At 35.2% G+C, this 16,338-nt stretch overlaps 1 protein-coding gene, 1 long non-coding RNA gene and 1 pseudogene across 2 annotated transcripts; 1 reads left to right on the top strand and 2 right to left on the bottom strand.

The window, feature by feature from the left end:
* Positions 1-751: 751 nt before the first annotated feature.
* Positions 752-9,998, top strand: LOC109100687 (annotated as a pseudogene).
* A 312-nt stretch (positions 9,999-10,310) lies between these two features.
* LOC122147287 lies at positions 10,311-11,684 on the bottom strand. Its single transcript, XR_006161556.1, has 2 exons — positions 11,636-11,684; positions 10,311-10,628 (listed from the first exon to the last, which is right to left on the bottom strand). It is a non-coding gene; the product is annotated as an uncharacterized LOC122147287 (long non-coding RNA).
* Positions 11,685-11,725: 41 nt separating this feature from the next.
* On the bottom strand, positions 11,726-14,886 carry LOC109100685 (transmembrane protein 50A). Its single transcript, XM_042769611.1, is given in 5 exon segments — positions 11,726-11,898; positions 11,975-12,042; positions 13,421-13,533; positions 13,619-13,779; positions 14,737-14,886. Coding segments are annotated over 4 exon segments (456 nt in total). The 5' UTR covers positions 13,721-13,779; positions 14,737-14,886.
* Between the last annotated feature and the right edge of the window lie 1,452 nt (positions 14,887-16,338).

The raw sequence follows: 16,338 nt of genomic DNA, 5'->3' as shown, positions 1-16,338 counted from the left end.
TACCCGGAGAATGTACGTATGTGAAGAAAATATTTTATATATTTCGCCTTATAGTTAACATATTGGAATATCACTCTTGATATAGGGCCATATATGAGATTTCTGTATGAGTGCATGCAAAAAGATCTGATCAAAGTAAATAAGATCAATTGTTTAACATTTCAATCGTTTAACATACGATTAACATTTCTGAATATAGTGCAAAAAAAAAAAAAAAATGTTAAAGTTGCCACGAAACGGAATTTGCTATAGTCTAACAATTTAATTATCCTCAACTGATTTCAATTAAGTGAAAATAGAAATAAATTTAAAACAAGTTAACGTTACTTTAGTCTGAAAAAAAGAAAAAAAGGTAATTATATCTCAAAAGATGCTGTAGGATGGGAATAACAAACTTTAAATACTTCTTGCATCATTTTCTTTTGACAATGGTCCTGTTATACAAACAAACTCTGTCCAGTATTATACAGAGACATCATATTAATTGATTGCACATGTAGGGGAAGTCCTGGCCTAACGGTTACAGTGTTGGACTTGCAATCCAACGGTTGTGAGTTGGAGTCTTGGGCCCGCAGGAACTGTAGGTGGGGGGAGTGAATGTACAGCGCTCTCTCCACCTTCAATACCACGACTGAGGTGCCCTTGAGCAAGGCACCGAACCCCCAAATGCTCCCCGGGTGCCGCAGCATAAATGGCTGCCCACTGCTCCGGTTTTTTGTTCACAGTGTGTGTGTGTGTGTTCACTGCTGTGTGTGTACACTTTGGATGGGTTAAAAGCAGAGCACGAATTCCAAGTATGGGTCACTATACTTGGCTGTATGTCACGTCACTTTCAGGTGGCACTTTTGGGAAACACCTCCTCCATGCCTCTTACATGCACGTGATCTTACATATTCCTCATCTCTGGCGGGTGTAGATTACAGACATTCACAGTTTGTCACCTAATAATGGCTTCTCAGTACGCCCCCAGTCTCCGCTCAAGGCTTCCTCTTGTGGCCTTCCTGCTGGAAACCATCTTTATCCTTCTGTTTGTCTTTTTTGTGAAAATAGAGCAGCCTGAGCAGATTGACAGAGAGTATGACAGTAAACTTTTCATCAGCTCATATGCAGGTTAGTAAGTCTGATTTACATTAAGGCTGTGTTATGATTTTTTTAAGGGTTCGGACTTGCATTTACTGTTAAACGTGTGGTTATTTATGAACAGCATCAAATCACATCACCTTTTGTTAACCTGCTATGTTCAGTTCATATGTTAATGCATGCTAATGCAGCAAAAGACTGGCTGTCAGTTGCATATTTTGCTCAGAAACTAATTCCTGGGCTTTTTTTCTTTTTTTTTAGCAACTTAAACATATCAAACCAACCTCATACAGCAAAAAATATATATATTTTAAATATATATTTCCTAAAATATGTTTTAAAATGCATTTGCGTAAGTATATTTTCTACCAATATACATTTTTGGCCTTTTTTTTGTGTATATTTTTGAAAATATATTTAAAAAAATATAAATGTATATTTTTAAAAGTGTTTAAAAAACAATAAAAAACATATATTTTGCCCTCCATACATTTACATGCATCACATTTGAAGAAGAACTTGTCTATTGCACGTGTGAACATATCACATAAAATCAGCAAGGAACATACTTTAAAAAACACAAAAACAATTACAATAATGCAATTTAAAAAAATAAATTATTAGGTCATTATAAATCTAGTAGGCTATTGCATCCACATTTGCATTTACCTTAAAAGTAGGCTACCGTAAGATTGGAATTGTATTTTAAAATATATTTTGATTGTATGTATGTTGAAACTAAATATACTGTCCATTTCAAATATATATTTCATTGAGCTTCAGTGTTTAGAACATACTAAAATATATTTTGGCCAGAAAAAAAAAAATCCATATGTAAAGGAGTCATACCCAAAATAAATGATAATTTTACCTTGGTTTGTTTGTAAATGTGTGCCATGTTGCCATTGGGGTGTGGAGCCACAGCATCTCTGGTTTTGGATGATAAGAAGCATTTCTCTACCACAAGCAGTATTAAAGTCTGACCACTATTTTGCCAAATGTTTCAAGTTTTTTTATATATATATATATATCTTTTTAGAAATGTTTACATTGCCAATAATGGAAATGCATTCCTTTCTACAGAATTCCAAGATATTCATGTGATGATATTCATGGGGTTTGGATTTCTGGCCATATTCCTTTTACGATATGGTTTCAGTGGATCAGGGTTTAACGTGCTGTTGGCAGCCATGGCCATCCAGTGGGCCGTCTTGATGAATGGCTTTCTGCTGCCACAATGACACCACAAAAGAGAGATCCATATCAGTATGAAGAGGTGCATACATTACAGCTCTTAGCAGATGCTTTCTTACAAGAGCCAACAAAGTATTGTTAATGAAAAAAACAGAATAGGCAAGTCAATGACAGATAAAAAGCCATTTCACCGAAAAATTTAAACTTGCTAAAATATGTATTTACTTTTAGGCCATCCCAGATCTAAATGAGTTTCTGTCTTCATCTACAGATTAAAAAAAAATGTAGCATTCCATCACTTGCTCACCAATGGATGGGTGCCGTCATAACAGCTGATAAAAACATCACAATAATGTACCTATTCACTGCAGAGGATCCACTGGTGATCAAGTGATGGAATGCTAAATTTCTCCAAATCTATTCGCGTGAAGAAACTCATTTAGGAAGGCCTGAGGGTAACTGCAATTTCAGCTAATTTTAATTTTTGAGTGAACTGTTCCTTTAAAGGGGTCATGTGGTGTTGCTAAAAAGAACATTATTTTGTGTATTTGGTGGAATGCAATGTGTTTATGTGGTTTAAGGTTCAAAAAACACATTATTTTCCACATAATGCACATTATTGTTGCTCCTCTATGCCCCGCCTTTCTGAAACGTGTTGATTTTTACCTTATCTTTCTGAAAAGCGACGTGTACGGTGATTGGCAAGCTATCCAGTGCGTTGTGATTGGCCGAATACCTCAAGCATGTGACGAAAATGTTAGGCCCCTTACCATACTGTGATGCTGTCTCCCAGTACGGCGAGACAAAACCAATAAAACCCATTAAAAACGAGGCATTTGTTGCATCCAGTGGGGACATAAATATTGATTATAATGATTTGCTATACAAGTACGGTGAGACAAATTAAATACTACGCATTTGTGATCAGAGAAACGACAAACAACAAGCGCTACTCTACACTGCTCAAAACTCGCATTTGAATCATCAGTGGCAAATTCTTAAAATATGTAAATGTACTTACAGGCTATGAGTCAGAAGCATATGACTGTCCTTGCAAAGTTGGATTTGCCCCACTTTATAGTTATATTTTATATTATTTATTTTTTGTTCAGGAAACAGTCCTCATCTGCACACATCTGAATATTTGGGTTGAACTGTTCTAGAACAGTCTTGAAATACAACTTAACCACTGATTTCTAGTTGTGTCCTCTTTTGGAAGTCCAAACAAAGTAGTTTCGTTTTCACAACGAAACACACAGCGTCTCCACGACATGGCGGCGGCAGCAACACCAAGAATAAAAGTTACACCTTCTGTCTTTGTGTGAACATTTGGCCGGTGTTATGCAAATCTTTCCACATATTATCGTAGAGATGTGGGGGCGTGTTAGAACGAGCCGTTTTAGTTCTTTTATAAACGTGGATATGTGTTGGAGTTTTTGAACGAGCTTGCAACTTTATAGATCTTCTTTATGCACCAAGAGCTTGTAACACTCCAAAGAGAAAGGAAAAATTTAAATCGCGTCATATGACCCCTTTAAGATGTTTTACAGCATCAGAATTTATCAACTGTTATTTGTGCTCCTCATGTAGCATGATTGAGGCGGAGCTCTGTGCAGCATCTGCTCTGGTTGCCATGGGAGCAGTCCATGGGAAGACAAATCCTGTCCAGCTTTTACTAATGGCTCTGGTGGAGGTCACAGGATTTGTGGTCAATCAGTGGATCCTGCGAACTCTGTTCCGTGTAAGAGGAGTATTACTTCCCCAGATAAAAATGATAATTTTTATCCTATATATATATATATATATATATACACAAACAAAAAAAAAAAACATATATATATATATATTTTTTTTTTTTAATTATTATTTTTTTCTGTGTAAGAAAATGATAAAATTCTCAGATATAAATTTATTTTCAAGATTTCCCATATCCTCATCTCAAGGTAAATCGCAAGCCAATTTCAGTAAAAAAGTTTAAAATAAAAACTGCTATATTTTTTCTGCTATGTTGGGCAAATTCAGATGGTAGAAACATTTCTAGACAAATAGCTTTTCAAGTCTTTGAATTTTTTTTTTATTGAGAAACACTGAAAAATTTATTATTATAATGTGAAACTTTTGAAAATATCATTGACAAAAATTGTTTAATGAAATAATAATAATAATATGAATACTTGCAATAATCTGAATACTTGCAAGACATTCCACCTAGGATTGTGCATGCTATTTTATTCAGACAGACTGTGTATTTTCATACTGTCCTGAAGCAGTTCTCATGTATCAGGCAGATCCAGTGTACAGCATCATGCTGCTGCATGTCTTCGGAGCTCTGTTTGGTGTGATGGTGTCATGGGTGTTGTACAGAGAGGGGATCGAACCAGTGCACGAAAAAGAGAAAACTGACCGTAAAACTGGCTTATTCGCAATGTTTGGTGAGTACAGTAACCAGTTATCTATCTCTCAAACCTGAATACTCAGACCTTAACCATAACGGCACATCAGATGATTTAGAACAAATTCCAGTGAGCTTTAAACATAACCATTTGAATGTTTAATAGCACCTTATTTTATACATTTAAAATATACATTATTTACTGGTTTAAGTCACTTAGAGCTAAAATTATTATTTACAGATTATTTAGTTTGTGTGTATAATGATTGAGTTTTATAACTGTTACAGTAAATGTGAGCACATTACTTAATGAATCAATGTTTTCGAATGCTTAAATAAATGATTAATTGACTAAAGGCAATCACTTGTTTAGTTTCTGAATTAATAAGCGTCTTACACCAATCATTTGAATGAAAGATTCAATTATTCACTCGTAAAGACAATAACTTGTCATTTTTTTTTTTTACTTAATCATTTTTTTCGAAAGGGTTGTTTAAATTAATGATTCAATGATTCAGTAATAAAAACGGACTAATATTTTTGTTCCTGAATGAATCAGCTTCTTTCAGCAATTCGTTTGAATGAAATATTCACTTGTTACAGACACTTGATTGGTTGTTTCTTGTTAAGTTGCTAAATGAATCTGCGTTTTGAATGAATTGGTTCAATGATTGAGTGACTTACTCATAAAGACAGTCATTGATCACTTCCTACTAGAGTTGTAATCTTAACTGAACAAATCCCTCCACTAAAGAACAGTCTGTGTGGAACAAACAGTGATATCATCACTCTTGAATTGATTCAGTTCTCTTGAATCCAATCAGATTTGAGAACTGAAGTGTAATTATTTTATGTCTATATTTTAATTCAATTATGCTCTGTTTCACTCTTGATTTGGTTGTTTTGTCTTGGTTTTAATTAGGTTTTGGTGAGAGATCACAAGTGGGAGAGAGGACTGAAGCTTACTGTCATATATGGGACGTATCTGTCGCTGGCTGTCAGTGTTGTCATGGCAATGTCTGTCTCTATGCTCACTAGCGCCAAAGGAAAGATGAACATGGTGAGCGGCTGTATAGGAACAATTCCCACATAGCAACTTCCTCACATAGTAGAAAACAATTATAATATTATATCAATACGGTTTCACCTTATGAAAGTAAAATGGGTTGTCAACAGCATTTCATGTTCACTTAGTTGGGATCCAGGAATGCTGACCAGATTTTCAGATGATTAATTAGATATAATAAGATGAGTTAAATGTTTGACTGGTGTTTGCTGCACTTCCTCTACACAGGTTTACGTGCAGAGCTCCGCCCTGTCTGGTGGTGTTGCCATTGGAGTTGCCATGACAGCAGTTCACACGCCATGGATTGCCATGACGATCGGCTTCTGTGCCTCTCTCTTATCAGCCCTGGGATTTCGTTACATGAAGGTAAAGCCACATCAGTCACAAAATTCTTATTTTCGTTACATATCTTTTTTTTTTTTGAAGGTAAAGCCACATCAGTCACAAAATTCTTAACTTGTATTAGTTGTAATATGTGATTAAGGAGGAACAAGGAAGTTTAATGTTCATCTTGTTTGAGTCAGGGTTATAATTGTTAACCTACACTAAAACCATAAAAAAATCATTACTAGAAATAAATTTTCATTACTTGAAATGCAATAATATACAAACATTAACAAATAAAATTTCTAGAATTAAATTGTCACCTTATTGCAATGGTAACATTTCTCATTTTTAAGTTGCAGTTTAATGAAATTAAAGGGATACTCCACCCCAAAATGAAAATTTTGTCATTAATCACTTACCCCCATGTGTCACCTTATTGCAATGGTGATATTTTTGTTTTTGGAACACAATTTAGATATTTTGGATGAAAACCTGGAGGCTTGAGACTGTCCCATAGACTGCCAAATAAATAACAGTCATGGTCCATAAAAGGTATGAAAGTCATCGTCAGAATACTCCATCTGCCATCAGACGTGCAATCTGGGTTATATGAAGAGATGGGAACACTTTTTGTAAGAAAAGAAAACAAAAATAAGGACTTTATTCAATAATTTCTTTGTCAACTGTCTCCTCTGTGTCTCTCCATATCACCGTATGCTGCGTATGCTCTTCTGTATCATTCGCGCCACAAGGATGAGCTGTTTCTACGTGTATTTAGCTTTGATTTGAAATAAAACAGCGCATCCTCTTTCTCGCTCTGTCTCCAATAAAAATAAACCAAACTCAGCTTAACTTTCAAACCACACTCTTAAAATATAGTTTCTCAATAGCTAGACTCATTCAGTAATCACAATCATGCCGTCAACACAATATTTTCACCACTATTTCCACTAAAAGCTAAAAACTGAGAGCTTTTAAAAAAGTTTGTTTATGTTTATTTGATTATTTGGTTAATTAGTTATAAGTTTGTTAGTTTGATAGTTTAAAAGAGAAGGGTGTAAGGGTGAGAGGGAGAGAAAGAGAGCACTTCCAAATCTAAAAAAATAAAATAAAAAAATCTATACAAATAAACCCATATTGCTTTAATGACAGGAACACTTGAGCTGACATGAATAATGTTTTATGCTTTAAAATTCAGAAATTTAGTTCAAAGGTTTAAATCCTGGATTTTCACTGTTTTCACACTTTTGGATGTGTATACTGGATATTACATTAACTGTCAGGAATGATTTTCTGTTTTTCTCTTTCATCCAGAATCACATGCTGTTTGCTTTTGAGTGTCATGACACCTGCAGCGTCCTCAACGTGCATGCCGTTCCAGGAATTCTGGGATGGTTTGCACTATTATTTCTACGGCTGGCCAGTGACGAAAGCACAATGTAAAAAATGTTTCACTTTTATTCAAACCTGTGATGTGTATCCATAAAATGCCATCAAAGGAACACTTTACCCTTAAAAAAATACAAATTTGCTCACCCTCAGGCCATCCAAGATGTAGATGAGTTGGTTTCTTCATCAGAACAGATTTGGAGAAATTTAGCATTCCATCACTTGGGTCTTCTTCAGTGAATGGGTGCCGTCAGAATGAGAGTCCAAACCGCTGATAAAAACATCACAATAATCCACAAGTAATCCAGCCCATCAGTTAATGTCTTGTGAAGTGAAAAGATGTGGGTTTGTAAGAAACAAATCCATCAAGAAGTTTTGTAAATTAAAACCGTTGGTTCCAGCAAAAATACGAATCAATAATTTTGCTTTCTCCAGTGAAAAAGTTGTCTCTTCTGAATCAAGAGAGAAGTATGCACAGATTCACTTCAAAACCATTCTAAACAAATATGTTGATGGATTTTGATGTGAGAGGACAAGAAGTGATGGACTTTTTCATTCAAGGACGATTTGTATTTTGGCAGGAAACAACTGTTTAAACTTAAAACACTTAATGAGGGATTTGTTTCTTACAAACACGCAACTTTCCATTTCACAAGACATTAATTGATAGACTGGAGTCATGTTTGGACTCTCATTCTGACGGCACCCATTCACTGCAGAGCATCCATTGGTGAACAAATGATGTAATGCTAAATTTCTCCAAATCTGTTCTGACGAAGAAACAAACTCATCTACATCTTGAATGGCCTGAGGGTGAGTAAACAGTTAACAAATTCTCATTTTTGGGTGAACTTTCCCTTTAATGTTGACTGTGTTGTATCTGTGTTCTCAGAGCGGTGCAGTTCGCTGTGTATCATATCTGTGTTCTCCTCATAACGGCGTGCATGAGTCTGGTGATGGGCACAGCTACAGGTCCAACAACACTGATACAGTCACACTAAAGATCATTAAAATAGATATGTTTGTTTATGCTTAATTCAACATTGCATGTTTGTAATTATTATTATTTTTATTACCAGCATAGGCTGGTTTTAACTGTTTTCTGGTGCGTATATTGATATGTATTTGCTCTGTGACAGGCTTTTTGATTTGACTTGCGTCTTTTTTTTTTTTTTTTTTTTAATGATTGTTTGACCGATTAGTTTTGCGTTTTAGTTCAGTGAGGCAAACTAAAAATACAACTTCAATTAAAATTTGCATGACTTTTCCTGAAATGGAGTATCTGGAGACCCCAGCAGGACAGGAAGTGCTTTGATGACCAGGCATTCTGGGAGGTGAAGGGTTTTGTTCATTTGCATCACTTTAAATATGTTACCACTCCTTAACCTCGCAGTGTTTGCATTTATCTTTCATCATTTAAAATGACATTGAACCTAATTAAAAATTAAATGTACATTTACAAACATGTTTTGGATTGCTAATTATGTATTTGTTTCTCTTGTAGTTTCCAAATTTGGTTGTACAGAAATGAAGAACCTGTGGACAAATTGATAAGAGGACTCCAGATATGCATGAATGTAGTTGCACAAAATATCTCTCTCTCTCTGTGTGTGTTTGAGAGATTAGACATTGCAAAGTAAACAATTTAAAATGTCCTTGAATGGAAAGCATTGTGCTTTCTAAAAGACAAATCATACAAAACACCACCAAAGACATTTCCAAGCCCCTGAAGGTTAAGGCTGGATTAAATTACTTAAATTAAAGCAAGAAAAATGAAAGAGTTTGTTTCAGGCTGACAATGATACACCACACCACCACCTAATGCAATATATAAAAATAACCTTCTGGTGCACAATACACTGACTATAGTCCTCTCTAGTAATGATTTCCTTTCCAAGTGAAAAAACACTGGCTCTGTACATATTCACAATAGTTTTATTAATTTAACCCCACAGTTGGATGAAGGTCAGCTACTTTTTAGAGAGACATGGATTACAATAAAATGTTACATTCTTTTAGTATGTAGAAATCACAGAATCTCTAATTTGTTAGTTGACAGACTCACATCTCACCTTATTCTCCCATAACCGCTGAAATAATAAGAAATTGTGCTTTTTAAAAACATTAAGATTTTTATACAAAATGTTATCAATTTGCCTAAACATACACAGAGAGTAAACTTAAAGCTCCAGAACACAAAATATATAACCAGGCTTCCCACAGTCAAGAAATACTCATAGAAATATGCTGTTTGGTTTTACTAGTTGCACAGAAATTGTTTATGATCAGCTCTTAAAAAACTGCTTTTGTTCAGTGCAATCCATGTAAAATAATTTGTAAAATTAAAAAAACTGAATGACTGGGAAAAGAAATGTGGGAACCCAAATATCACAATATATAAAAAATCTTCCGAAAGTAAGACGTAGAATAAAGCGCTTGTTGTAGTGACGTCAGCTGACTGAAGGTTGAGCCGCAAATATACAGGAGTGGGTTCTCAAATCTGCACACTGCGCAAAATTTCAAGATATTGTGAATGAAAGTGTTCTGAAAGATACAAATTCGGTGGCCTATGTGAAAAAGAAAAGACTTTTATTCAAATGATGACATTGAAAGTAGAAACACAGTGAAGCTGAAGGACTGAAAGCCAGTCGTACTCATTTTGGTTATTAAAGATTCTGCTCAAAAACTCCCTGCTGCCGTTGCACAATATCATGTAACTATATTTTGTGAATCAATAATGTTTAACATTTCAGTAATGTTTTTTTGTGGGGTGTGGATATATTGGTTTTCAGTAATGTTTTTCTGAAGGCTGAAGATATATTGGTTGTACACTTGCTGTATATATATTGGTTGTACACTTCCCATTGTAATTCCATTGTATACAAGTCATTTTTATTATACACGCGGTGTGAGGTCTAAATGTGTCCATTTTGACTGCAGAGTCTGGATTTGATTTGTATTTCTCTCGCTGTGGCCACACAGGAAACAAGACAAAGAAAGGAAAAAGGAACATATTTAAGAAAGGGAGGCAGCCGAGGAGTTGGAAAAGAAATGTAGAGTGCAAATAAGCAGCAATAAGTACAGAGGAATTGTGTGTTGATGGACTGTGGGATTTGATTGAAGAAAGTGGATCTTTACTGCCAGAGGTCCTCAGTTCTGCCAAACTTGAACACCAGACCACTGCAAGAGAGAAGGAGAATCAAAACTAGAACTTAAAATATCATAGTTTCACTTAAAAAAAAAAAAACACTTTACTTTGCCAAGTAATTTATTATAAATTGCATGAATACTCATAATCTCAGACCACTACTGCAGGTAATAACACTTTACTTTGCCAATATATTTAGATTTTATTTCAACTCCAGAAATTGCATTAAAAGCACACACAACCCATAGTGTTAATAGTGGTTTTTTTTTTTTTTTTGAGTGTGTAAAAGTTTTGTTTTGACTGTTTATCACGGCGATGCAAACTTTTGCCAAGTAATTTATTATAAATTGCATGAATACTCATAATCTATTTTAATTTCTGTTGTATGTATACATTTTTAGTGAGATATTTAGTTTTTTGATGATTAATTATTTTAATTTCCATTATATGTACTTTTTAATAAGCTTTAAGTATTTTGATGATTATTCAACGTATCGTCACTGGAAGTGGTTTAATAGCATCAACAACAAAAATAGCTTTCCCAAGACAGACGAATTTAGAGTGATTACAATCATCCAGGTTTAAATCGTGCTTAAAAATTCTGTTCTTTTGAACTTTAGACAAAGAATCTTGGAAAAAAAAAATGTATTACAGTTTTAACAAAAATATTAAGCAGTTACTGTTCTTAACATTGATAAAAATTCTGTTCTTTTGTGTTAAAAAATGCAGCATATTAGAATCATTTCTGAAGTTTTGATCATGTAGTGACACTCAGGAAGCCTGGATGATCACTGAATGCATGCTTTCTGTGAGAAAATACAGCGTAATGATGGCCAGGCTCGTGACTGACTCCCATCACAGTCTAGGCCAAATAATCATTACATTTTATAATATGGCCGATTAAAGTTTCGGCGCCGATAAAACACGATAATCGGTCGGACCCCTAGTCTTTTAAAATTGTAATGATGACCAATCTCCCACGGGTTTTATATTTTTTTTACTCCCAATATTAATGTTTTTACTGTATTTCCAAACTTACCCAAAGAAGATGAATGCATTTTGGAAGAAAACTGTAATAGGAGGGTTCATTTTTGTATTTTTGTTTTTAATGTATTTCAACTTTTGTATTTTAATATATGATAATGTATGATGATAGAAAAATGAGTGAATGTATACTGATAGAAACATGAATGATCTTTTTCTATAAAAGGCTAAATCAGTAACCACCGAACAGAATCCACATAGAGGCGATGAGAGACCCGAACGCCAGCATGAAGCCGATGAAGAGCCAAACTCTGGCACCTACACAAACACACACATTAAACACACAGTCTCTTGGAAAAAGAAAAAAAACCCATGTTGCGACTGCAGCACGTACCTGTCTGTCCCAAGCAGCCGTCGCTGTAGCTGTCGCCCCTCACCTGGCCATTTGACACCGCATTGATCCTGCATTCAGATCAGTCTTATTTTAGTATCACTGAGACTGTAACCCCCAATGCTCAAAATAACAGCAGGGCTAACTTCAATTAAACAAATGAGTTCAATCCAATTACCTTTTATGAGTATTTAGAACTTTCTTTTTCATTCAAGTTCATGAAACTGACCAGTTTTAAGAAATCTGAATTGTTTCTTTGTTTTGAGTTTAATGAACTTATTTCTTTAAATTTAGACAAACTTAATTTTAACTTGGGTGGGTTTTCTATTTTCCAGTACGCTTTGGCAATTGAAAGGGAGAGTAAATGCTAAAGTTAAGTGTCATATAATGTTTTTGTGCAAGATTAATGTTAACTGGGAGATCTGGTATTGTTTAATGTTTTGCTATGCTAATTTAGAAGAGTTTGGGTTTCTCATTGTGATGAGTAGAGCACAAGCTTTGATTTCAGAATGTTAAATGTTCTATATTAACTTACTCATTCAGCAATTACAATGCATATCAAAGCACTGTTACCAATTAGCAAGTTAACATTTACTGAATTAGCTAGCTACAGCTAAGTTTCCAAAACTAAAAATATTTAAACTGAGATTACATGATCATTTTAACCCTTTTAACGCCAGCGTTTTTGAAAAAAAGTTGCCAGCCACCACCAGTATTTTTGACGAGTTTCGCGTGAAACAACGTGAAATGATACCTCATTTGCACCAATCGAAAGTCACCTACATTGTGCACTACGAGCCATTCACTGAACAGGAAATACTACACTGTGAACAAGTGACCGATCTCAGCCGGCGCTTCAGCATCTATTTATAGTGTAGGGGGCGGGGCTTCGGATTCTAGAGAGCATTTGATTGGTCAGAAGATCTGATGAGAAGATGAAGCATGATGTGACGTAAAAAAAAAATCATTGAGCCGTTTTGGTGGAAGTTTTGGTGTGCAAGCTTTGAATGCTTATATCTTCTAAATGCAAATTTTGTCACTGTTTTGGAGCATACTGTCTTATAGATAATATTAGTGTTCACAAATTATTTTAGCAGCAATCATGTTCTCAAACATTATTTAGAGAGTTAGAGGGTAATAAATTAATAGTAATACATTAATAGTAATAAAAAAAAAACATTAATTTAGATTTCATGGGGACTTTAACCATAATAACCCTGATTCAAATCCACAGTGAAAGTGAAAGTCCACGGATGGTTTAACAATGGTGTCATTGTGACGGCTCTCACTGCACAACCCTGAAGTTAAATCAGTGCTTGACAACAGGAAGTAAGATCTGGGACAGATCAAATTATATCATAGAGTGTGTCTGGCTGGACACAATAGGAACAAAGTCTTTGTTTGAGGAAGCGCCAGCGGGAAGGGAGAATCTGTACAGGTGTAACTCACATGAGGAAGGCTATAGTTGCTATAACCCCACAGGTATGATATGCGTGGTGGAACTGTTCCTCTTTAGGGTACATTATTGCCGCATCGATGATGATCCACCAGCCTGTGAAAAACTGCACGTGTGTACAGTGTGAGAAGAAAGAGCGTTAGCTCAGAAATCACTGGATATTTTAGAGAACACAAGGTTTACTGACGTACCAGAACTCCAGCTGCGATGGAGGCGATGGTGTTTCTCTTCTCACCCCAGTCCACATTACACTCGCAATCACCACATCTGATCCCGTCCAGAAACCCTGACATGCTTCTGACCTGACCTGACCCTTCAGAGATGCTTCTTTTGAGAGGTTCTGCTGGTTTTCCTGATAAAGAGACGTATTCATATTGTATAATGAACAGGACTACTTAGCTTATGCTTTTTATCTAAAGTGAACAGCGTTAGATAAAAGCTTTAGCACAGTTTCTTTTATAGAAATTAATACTTTTATTCAACAAGGATGTGTTAACTTGATCAAAGGTGACAGTGCACACGTTTATAATGTTTCAAAAAGATTTCGACCTCAGGTAAACGCTTTTCTTTTGAACTCTGTATTCATCAAATATTTCAGGGAAAAAAAATAATTTACACAAAAATATTTAGTGGCAAAAAAAGTACTTTAAACATTGATGATAAGAACAACGTAATAAATGAGCAGCAGATCAACATACTGGAGTGATTTCTGAAAGATCAAGCAAGTCTCTATACACATACATACATACATACATATATATGAATACATATACACACACACACACACATACATAAGAACACACATACATATATATATACACACACACACATATATATATATATATATATATATATATATGAGGAAAAATTAGTGTTCTCAAATTATTTTAGCAGAAATCATGTTCTCAAACATTATTTAAAGATTTAGAGGGTAATAAATGTAACTGTTCTGCGCAAAAACAGCGCAGCATTAGTGACTGCGCAAACGCAGGGCACACATGATCGTCTTGAACCAAACACTAATAACAAACAAAAGGATTTCCATCCGTCATTTTTTGCGACCAACATCTAAATATTAACATAAGTGATCTTTACCATAATAGTTCAAAACCGCGTTTCCGCTCAATATCGGGCGAAAACGTCGAGCGTTAATGCTGTCAACGTGTTTGATCTGTTCGGGTGATTTCTAGCCCAATTTTGCTACATCACTGTTTCTATAAAGCATGGCGGATATATAAAAGCACATTAACGGAGAATACCTAATGAATGATCACTAGGACTCGTGCTTTATAGCACAGTGATTTCTTACCTGCACTTTTCTTGAGGTTTTCTCGCGGTTCGCAGTAAGCGGAGACACTCCGCAGTCTTCCGTCTCAGTCAGTGGCTCGGAGTCGCGCATGCGCAGTGCGCTCCGCCTCACTTCCCATCAACCAATACGTGCACTCACTAAAGGTTAAGCACATACATAAACAGCACGTCTGATAAAATTACGGGATATGAGAAATTCTAGAATAAGTTTTAGAAAAAGCTATTTTATTACACACGGAACGGGTCGAGCCCCTCGTGGACGCCGTTGTTAGCATCACGTGATCAGCTGTATGGTAAAATTACTATTACGATAGTAATTACTATTACAAAGGTGGTTTACACGGTAGAAACATAAAAGTACATCTAAATAAAGCATATTAGTAAGTGAAAATTCTCAATCTTGCACACAGGCACAAATCTTGCAATGTCTTGTATCAAACAAAGTTAGTGAAAAGAACTTAAAAGCGTCTGTATAGGCTACTGTTTTTGGTAATACCTATAAGAAACTCCTAAAACTGCTAAGGTCTAAAAAAAAAGACTATAAAAACTCATGAGCTTTTCAAACTAAAGTTAATGCTTTAAAATAGTTTATTGGTGCTTGCATTATTATTGTTCATACAAACCTGATTCCAAAAAAGTTGGGACACTGTACAAATTGTAAGTAAAAAAGGACTGGAATAATTTACAAATCTGATAAACTTATATTTTATTCACAATAGAATTAAGATAACATATCAAATGTTGAAAGTGAGACATTTTGAAATGTCATGCCAAATATTGGCTCATTTTGGATTTCATGAGAGCTACACATTCCAAAAAAGTTGGGACAGGTAGCAATAAGAGGCCGGAAAAGTTAAATGTACATATAAGGAACAGCTGGAGGACCAATCTGCAACTTATTAGGTCAGTTGGCAACATGATTGGGTATAAAAAGAGCCTCTGAGAGTGGCAGTGTCTCAGAGAAAAGGAGTTTCTCAGAGAAAAATTGCAAAAAGTTTGAAGTTATCATCATCTACAGTGCATAATATCATCCAAAGATTCAGAGAATCTGGAACAATCTCTGTGCGTAAGGGTCAAGGCCGGAAAACCATACTGGATGCCCGTGATCTTTGGGTCCTTAGACGGCACTGCATCACATACAGGAATGCTACTGTAATGGAAATCACAACATGGGCTCAGGAATACTTCCATTGTCGGTGAACACAATCCTTTTTTGGGATCGGGTTTGTACTTTGTGTTTGGATAAATCCAGTAAATATTAAACCTGGCCACATAGCTTGTACCGCATTCTATCAGACTTTTGCAGATGTTTATGTAAAACAAATCTCCTAAAATTGTGATTTTCACTTAAAGGGATAATTCACCTGAAAATGAACATTTTGTCATCATTTAGTCACAGTATTTAGTCATAGTATTCTTTCCCCCCATTCTATGGAAGTCAATGGCTACCAGCAAATGTTTGGTTACCCACATTCTTCAAACTTTTTCATATTTTATTCATTTAATTTTCTGAATTTTTCTTTTTGTGTCTAGTCTAACTTTCCCTTAATAAAGATCCATATGGGAAGATGAGAATTTCAGTGTAACCATCCACAACACCATA

This window comes from Cyprinus carpio, chromosome A13, assembly GCF_018340385.1.
Source record: "Cyprinus carpio isolate SPL01 chromosome A13, ASM1834038v1, whole genome shotgun sequence".
In the NCBI taxonomy this organism is placed as follows: domain Eukaryota; kingdom Metazoa; phylum Chordata; class Actinopteri; order Cypriniformes; family Cyprinidae; genus Cyprinus; species Cyprinus carpio.
This window is presented reverse-complemented; position numbering and strand designations above follow the sequence as displayed.